Source organism: Oryzias latipes, chromosome 21, assembly GCF_053564925.1.
Source record: "Oryzias latipes strain Hd-rR chromosome 21, Olatipes_Hd-rR_3.1".
Lineage (NCBI taxonomy): Eukaryota > Metazoa > Chordata > Actinopteri > Beloniformes > Adrianichthyidae > Oryzias > Oryzias latipes.
Genome location: NC_136257.1, coordinates 9,921,499 through 9,930,086, shown reverse-complemented (window position 1 = coordinate 9,930,086; position 8,588 = coordinate 9,921,499). Strand labels below are relative to the sequence as shown.

Genomic DNA, 8,588 nt, shown 5'->3' with positions numbered 1-8,588 from the left:
GAAGGGCATCCGGCGTAAAACATTGCCAAGTTTACCATGCGACTCATTCGCTGTGGCGACCCCTGATGGGAAAAGCCAAAAGAGAAACAACACAGGGTCTTCCACGTCTCTACTGCTTTGCCAACATAAAGGTGTCTGTCGTGGCCCTTCACGCTGACGGTCAGTCCGACACAAGACCAGACCGGCAGAACCGCAGATCGGTTGACCCGCAGGACCATTGAGCATCTGGTGGAGCAGCTTCGGGTTCCTCACACTCTGGGGGGGGGTACAGGAGACTGAGGTCCTGGTGTTTCTTTCCTGGCTGGCGTGTGGCACATCTTACGGTGTGGTACCCAGAGCCTTTGACATGCCACGGTCCACTGTGAGCGACCCATGAGGAATGTGGTTCAGGCCCGTTCCAACCAGCACCACGCCAAGGCATGCTCTGTGGTGGAGAGAGGATTTGGCATTATGAAGATGAGGAGGAGAGCAATATTTCTGGGGGCACTGGAAGTAAAACCAACCTTTGCAATGAAAATCATTGCCTGCAGTTCAGTTCTGCACAATCAGGCATCAGCGAAGGGGACTGCTTGGAGCCACAAATGTTGAGCCACAGCAGGAACCAGTAGGACGGGTAAAGTGGCGTCCGTCTGCGAGGACAAATCTCTGCTTTCCTTTCAGCTCCAACTGTGACACACATGACTCTAGAAGACCAGTATTATTGTTAAGATGTATAAAAATAAATGTTAACATATAAAACGAAAATGTAAATATGTACATTTGATATTTATATGAAAATTCTTTTGAGATTGTTAAAAATGGCTCAGATTTAAATAATACATGTAAATAATTCATTTTTGTTACTGCATTTATTAAACAAATTGCAAAAACAACGACGACGTTACATTTTGTGAACAATATTTTAAACTCAGGTAAGCTTAACAGACTCTCCTGTCACTCTTTGTCCCTTCGTGCTCTTTCCTCCTCTCCTCTTTCAACAACAACCTTTACCCCAACATGACAACGATTACAGTTTAATGATAAATAAATACAAATCTGATAAGTGTGTCTTACTCCCATCCGGCACGAGCTTGCCTGATAACAAACAGGCCATCCACAGATGGAACAGATTTTCCTTATCCTCGTCAGTCCCTACATATATAAACACATTTGAAAAATGTGTTAATAACTTATTACTATGGTTAGAACTCACTCATTTATTTATGTAATATCAACAGCGTTTGTTTTTAGCATTCGGCGCTAATTCGCGCTAGCGTTAGCATTACCGAAATTGAAGAGCTTCAAAACAATGTAGATAGTCGATTGAGGAATATAACATAGTAAACACATCATCTTACGTATTTACAAATATATTTTACAACAGATACTTGATACTTTTAAATGTACTTACATTTTTAAGTCCTCTTTCTTGCGCAACCGTCCGCCATCTTCGAATAATTCAAGCGCAGTGTATTGTGGGACACGCAATGAATTCTGGTATGAATGCAGTGCATTCTGGGCAATATTCGCCGATCGAGTGAGCATCGATCCACACTGGTTTTTCGTAGAGAATTCTGGGAAATTTCTAGTGCACATGATTTTTGAACTGTAGATTCGGACAGCACTACAAAATGGCGACCGCACTATATAGTGCACTATATAGGGGTTAGGGCGGTAATTCGGACACAGCCCAGGACTCCCTTGAAAAAGAGGTTTTTAATCTCAACGGGACTTTCCTGGTTAAATAAAAGTTAAATAAAAATAAATATCTCTGCCAAACCACCTGGTAACCAATCAGTGAAAGCTGATTCACTGTGGCGACTCTAGTAGGGAAATGCCAAAACGTGAAGAACAACATTTAGGACAAAACTGGATGTGAAGCCTATCGAGACGACTGTTGTTGTGAATTTGGGCTATACAAATCAAATTGAATTGAATTGATTGTGGACCTGATTGGTGTCTGAACTATTTTAACATTATGCATTTCTCGAGTTTGGTATTTTTCTGAAACTGATGTTGTTATTTTTTTTACACCTATTTTTTCAGAATTTTTGCAATAATCTTCAGCGAACTTTTTAACGATGTCATTCTGTAATGTGCCTTTTTTTTTTCCATTTTAAAATGGAAGGAAATTCTGTCCATCAATTTAAGCAGACTGCCGTTGCACATTCTGAACTCCTGCCAAGTTTTTAGCTTCGGCCACTGCAGCGACAATAATAACAGTAAATTACATACAACCAAAGGGGTTTTAAAAACTGAAACATGAAAGGCAGAATAAAATGAGACCAAACACTGGGGGGCCCAAGATTGGCCCTGGATCATGCCTTGGACACGCAGCAATGGACAACAGAGCCAAACAGGGCTGCACTTCCCCCTCACGCCAAAGGGGGTCACTTTTTCCCTACACGTGTGAGGAATCAGCTGGAATCAGCTCATGGACTCTGGTGTCAGGTCTTCCGTAATCCCATCAGAATGTGGGATTCTGTGCAGAACTGCTGAATGGGATGACATACGGATGGAGATAGAAAAATGCGCCCCCTCCTCCTCCCCCTCTCCCACAGATTTACTCTTTATCTTGAGTGGCATGGAGGGGTGGGCGCTGCAAAGACGCACGTTGCAAAACAGCCACTCAGTGGTTAAATGATTTGGCATCACTCGTGTGCACGCGCCCACACGCACGTCGTGGACTTCATAAGCCGCCACCAGTCTGCATCGCCGCGTTTCCATCGAATCATCCGTCCGTGGCGCGCAGACCATGGCACTGGCCGACACGGAGCGCACAGCGTCCAGCTGCGGGGATCCAAGCGCCGCGTTTTCAGAGATCATCGAGCTGAACGTCGGCGGTCAGGTCTATGTGACCAGACACAAAACTCTCGTCGCAGTCCCAGATTCACTCCTGTGGAACATGTTCAGCAAGAAGTCACCCAAGGAGCTGGCGAGAGACAGCAAGGGGCGCTTCTTTCTGGACAGGGATGGCTTCTTGTTCCGCTACATCCTCGACTACCTCCGGGACTTGAACTTGGTACTCCCGGACTACTTCCCGGAGAAAAGTCGGCTCCAGAGGGAGGCGGACTTTTTCCAGCTGCGAGACCTGGCGAAGCGCCTCAGCCCGCGGGTGAGTAAGGACAACTCCATCTGCGAGGAGATCATCAACCAGAGCGACACGGAGGACGGCGGGCTGCAGTGCTGCTCCACCTCCGGGGGCATCGACACTTTACGCGCCGCGTCCGTCAGCGGAGCCATGCGCTCCCCGTCCCTGGACTCCAGAAAATCCGGCTACATCACGATAGGATACCGAGGGTCGTACACCATTGGCAGAGACATCCAGACTGACGCCAAATTCCGGAGAGTGGCGCGCATCACCGTGTGCGGGAAGACCTCTCTGGCCAAAGAAGTGTTTGGAGAGACGCTGAACGAGAGCAGGGACCCTGACAGGCCCCCGGAGAGATACACATCCCGCTACTACCTGAAGTATAATTTCTTAGAGCAGGCGTTTGACAAGCTGACAGAAGCGGGCTTCCACATGGTGGCCTGCAGCTCCACAGGCACCTGCGCCTACACCAGCAACGATCCAAACGAGGACAAAATATGGACAAGCTACACTGAATATGTATTCTGCAGAGAATAACCAAAAGGGGGGCTTATTGTGTAAATATAAACATCACAATCTAGCAGGAGAAACAATAGAATAAATAAAAATATTCCTAAATTAGATTTGGGTTTTCCACTCTAGATGATGTGGAGGAAAAGGCTAAAGAAAGTGAGCCTAATTTGAATTGACTTTCATCCAAACCACCACATTAACATGATCTTCATTTCAAAGCTCAGTGTTTTCCTTCATATCTGACTCTGCTGTGAACTGAGATGAGCTTCAGTTAGTATTCAGTGTCCTTTCTATGCTTGTCGGACCAAATTTACCCTTTCAGAGAAGTTCTTTCACTGTCATGATTGTAAGTGTACCTGTTGTGTTGTATTTAGTATGTTCAGATGAAATAAAGTCATTTACTCTTTCAATATAAGCCCAAAAAAAAAGCCAACCATCTTCCATCACCAGCCTTTGAAATCCTGTGGTGAAGTAAGAATTCTCCTCAGACACAGAAATCCCAGCAGTTGTTGTGGTTCTGTTCACTGAACCAGCCTCCACATCTGAATATCGCTAACATGCGAACACAGAAAGAGGTTTTCTTTCTTTCTTTCTTTCTTCTTCTAGCTGAATCATTTTGTCACACAAATTCAGCTGCATGTGCATGCAAATAGTGCAGCTGTGCACACATGATGTCATTATCATTTGAAGTGTAAATAATGAAAGGGTCCAGCTGCACACAAACAGGAGGGTGCAGCCCGCCAGGGCCTGTGGATGAATGGAAGGTTGATAACAGCGCACTGATACGTCCAAACAGGATGAAAAAAAGCTCTAAGACATATAAACTATGGCTGTAATTAGAGGACACGAGAGGTCTGAGCATGCACTTGCAGAGCAATCCTTTGGAGATGTTCCATTCTGCTCACAATAGCATTATTTGGACAGCAACGCTGATTTTAATATCTTTGGACATGTCAGCAAATGAAGGTTAACTTAAACATCTATGACAGTGATGATCAGCTGAAGGCAATTTCAATTTAGATTACTGTGAAATGTCACAGCTCAAATAGAACAGCTTCAAGAAAAAAGCCCATATTTTTAAACACATCCTGCAGTTTCAAGGGAAAACACACCTCCTGTGAGAGAATAACATCATAAGACTCCAAGCAAATCATTATATGGTTGTCAAAAAGAAATGCTCAGTTAGATACGCCAAATTAATTTCAAATTAGATATTCATTTGCAACAGACGCTTTGGAACCAAAAGTGCCATCTTGCTTTCTTCAGCATCAGACAGACTAAAGCTGACCTCTCCATCAAAACAGTTAACTACATTTAAGCGATTTGAACCTCTGGAAAGGCGGAGCAACAGCTTCAATGGAAAAAACAACTATTCAATATTTTCTGAAGATCTCTGACAAGATCAAGTAATCAAACATGAGCACAGACATAAAAGTAAAAAGGGTAAATGTGAATACAAAAGTCAAAATAAATAGCTGACGTAGTAAGAAAATAATGTTATAAGTAATAAAGTAAATTTTTGTGTTTTCCTTTTTTCACCTAAATGTCTATTTTTCAACTGATTTTTTTTAACTTTTCCATTTAAAACATATCAAGTCATCCATCTCCATACCTTATCACTTCCCAGACTTAGAAAGTGACACAATGTGTCGCATTATTTCTGATTCTCCCCATTCACAGGGTTTATACATACATACTTTGAATGGACTCAAACCCTTCATCTGGTGATGGCACAGCCCACTGCGCCACAGCTCAGGGAGCACACATAACTATAGTTAAATAATGCACCAAAGGTTTGAAATGATTTGGTTGTTTACACATGATTACACATGAAAATATTTATTACTAGTCTTGGGATTCCAATTTTTTTTAATACAACAAAGATAATTTGTAAAGATGCAACTTTTGAATTATTACCTTGTCAGCAGTGTGAGGTGAGCTGCGTATTAAAATTAATAAAAAATGATTAAGTTTTTTAGAGTCAAATATTATTCTAAAGTTTAATGAAAAATATTAATTGAGAGTACTTCAGAAATACAGTTGTTGACAGAAACTTAAATGTGTGATTTGACTTCATTGATGCACAATTATGAACTTTTAAAATCATCCAGGTTCCTTTGAAGAATAGGGATCCACCAGCTGGGGTTTTCCGCATGTGTCAACAGGAGACTGGGTGTATTCATACTGGACACATTTTGTTCACCTAAAGTGAAGCAGAGTTCGTTTCCCCCAATAGTCTGGATCAAATTTTCAGTCTGAAAACTGGATGGGAGTTCAGGAGAATTGTCGCATTGATCCACCATATTGGATGTGTATTTTACCCGCTCTCATTAAAAGTGTTAGATGCCTTAAGTTTAGTCCCTGATTGATGCGATGCAGTGACATCCCCAGAGTTCATGTTTTTCAACTCAACTCTGGCACCAGACCATTGCTCAAATCATGCCACAGGATCTCAGATCGCATTTGTACCATTGACTGAACATTGAAACTGGCCTCCTCTGCCGCGCAAGTGTGAATGCAGCTTTACCACTTGTTGATGATGAAGCAAACTTTTTTTAAAGAAGCCAGCGTAGTGATATAGAACATTTGGGCTACGTGACAGGAACTTCTTTTTTAGGTGTGTATTATCCCTTTTTTATCCACACCCAGCAGGCAATCAGAATAGAGTATTCACCTGGACCATGGTATAAAGTAAAATAAACCTACGGTGCCTCAATCCAAATGGTATTTTCCATTATGGATATAATACATTTATTTCATTTTGGAACGATTTATAATGGTATAGTTCAATTTAATCAACAGCTAGCCTCAGACAGATTAATCTAGTTTGGATCGTAGTCGACTCAATGTCGACTGATTTCAATCCCAAACCCAGACTTTATTTATGAAGAAAATACATGTCTCTCAGTAAATCTCCTTTCTAAAGCAGCATCAAAGGTAAGTAATTATTTAGTGTTTGGTTTTCTGTTATTCTTTCATAACAATGCAAATTCAAAAACGCATGCTACATGTTTCTCTGATAATATTTTCCCTTCATCTCACAGGTCATTTGGGATCTATTTTATTTATTTTTTTGCTTTGACTTGAGTGAGAAAATAAAAATTGGGAGCTGTCCCATTGGTTTTAGGCATAAACACTTTTAAAGAAAAATATGCACACTTGTCATCGGGGAACTGACCAAACATACATTTATGTTTAAAACCTAATTTGTTAGAACAAATTAAGTCTTGGAAATTTAAGGGAAACTATTAAAAAGCATCATAGTGTCCACAAAATAACATTTTTTTGGTTAAAAACAGGAGTCAATTTAGAAATTCACTTCTACTTAGTATAAAAGTAGGGGTTAAAAGGTTTAGTTCAAAATGTTTGCCAACATTTGAAATAAAACTGTTAGAAACTACTAATCCAAACCAGTTTTTAACCTTTGTGCTATCTTAGATGACCCCACCCTTACTTTGTTATTCCTACCATGATAAAGGTGGATGAGGTGGAAAGATTTCATGTAATCCATGGACACCAGTGAGGTTCACAAATCCTTGAAGAAAAAAGAGCACTGTGTAGTGGGTCTAGATGACCCAACTCCCAACGTCAAAGTGCCTAGGGTAGCACAACGGTTAAAGCAAGAAACATCTGTGTCCCCCTGGCTGCAGCTTACTGACGGCCCAACAATATGTCCAATTAAACTGACAACGCTAACATGTCTGGTATTTCATTTCTAAACAAAGTGCTCAGTGTTGTGTCCCATGCAAATCCAGAGCCATTGTGCTTTCTCACGCAGTTCAGGCAGAGATTTCCTAATCCCCCTGGAGATGCATATTACTTATAATTTTTAATTAAATGATAAGCAGTCACTAATGTGAATGTAAGATGATACAGCTGCTGCTGCTGTTCTCTGCTGCAATTTCATGCAGCTCAGCATTCTGAGAGACCTTCAGGAAGTCGGTTCTGGAGTGTGGAACCAAACCTAAAAACACTGATGCTAAAAAAGAAGACCCATTTAAGTCTAGATATAACAGGTTATTATTATTTTATGTCTTGCTGATCGTCGTTGTTTTGCGGATAAAAAACATTGGGAAAACTTGGTAATCACAGGGAGATTTATCAAGGTTTTTTTGTCTTTGTCAATACCACATCTTCCCTGTCTATGCTGTAAACACCATCAGTTTTTCCTAGGACATTATTCAAGTGATTTAGCAATTTTTTATATTTTTTAGAAGATCGTTCAATATATTTTATAAGATGCTTTTCCTCTGCCGAGTGCAGTTTATTATTGTGTTTGTGGGGTCCGGATGACCCCACTCCCAACAGTAACGTGCCTTGGAGGCATGTTAACGTCAGATACACAAATGAAGACAGCTGATTGTAATGAACAACTTGAAGCTGGTGCTGTGAGGGAGGAACAGACAAGAAAGCAAAGTGCAGTCACACAGAGATGACTGTGATACTTGACTTCATCTTTTTCTATCACATAATAAACCTTTTAATTATGTTTTTGCTGTTTTTAACTGAAACAAAATAAAAAAAAACTGTGTTATTTTCTAGGATATAGATCCTGCAGAGCAGCAATAGTTAATTAGAAATTCACCTTTGAGTTGTGGGCAGGGCTGTAGACACAAAGTGAGTCCGCCCTTACTTCCCATTTGTTTACTCTCTCTTACGTTAGCATAAAGCCCCTCACAACCCTAACCTAACAATACCGGTGTAACAAAGCAAAAAAAAGGAGCATCCAGCCGTACAATTTTGAGCCAGATGTCAGCATGGATGAGGAAAACAAAGACGTTCGTGGATCTATTTGTCTGAAAGTGAATGCATCCGAATGGAGCGGAGCAGGGAGCTTGTGGCCCACCCACTGTATTCTCACAAATAGAATCTTTTTCCAACAGCCTTTAATAAACAACAACTTTAATGAAGAAATCAAGGCCATGTTAAAAAAAACACCAAAAACCACGATTTCTATTCGAGTGGGTCTCTACAAGTTGAGTCAAGAAAAAAAGACACAGTGTTT

At 41.2% G+C, this 8,588-nt stretch overlaps 1 protein-coding gene and 1 long non-coding RNA gene across 2 annotated transcripts; one reads left to right on the top strand and one right to left on the bottom strand.

The window, feature by feature from the left end:
• Positions 1-542: 542 nt before the first annotated feature.
• Positions 543-1,550, bottom strand: LOC110017408 (uncharacterized). The gene is made up of 3 exons (XR_002292806.2): positions 1,391-1,550; positions 1,054-1,131; positions 543-683 (listed from the first exon to the last, which is right to left on the bottom strand). It is a non-coding gene; the product is annotated as an uncharacterized LOC110017408 (long non-coding RNA).
• Positions 1,551-2,539: 989 nt separating this feature from the next.
• kctd12.1 (potassium channel tetramerisation domain containing 12.1) lies at positions 2,540-5,932 on the top strand. The gene has a single exon (XM_078940037.1). It carries the CDS (start codon positions 2,735-2,737, stop codon positions 3,605-3,607), a length of 873 nt encoding a protein of 290 aa, XP_078796163.1. The 5' UTR covers positions 2,540-2,734; the 3' UTR covers positions 3,608-5,932.
• Positions 5,933-8,588: the final 2,656 nt, after the last annotated feature.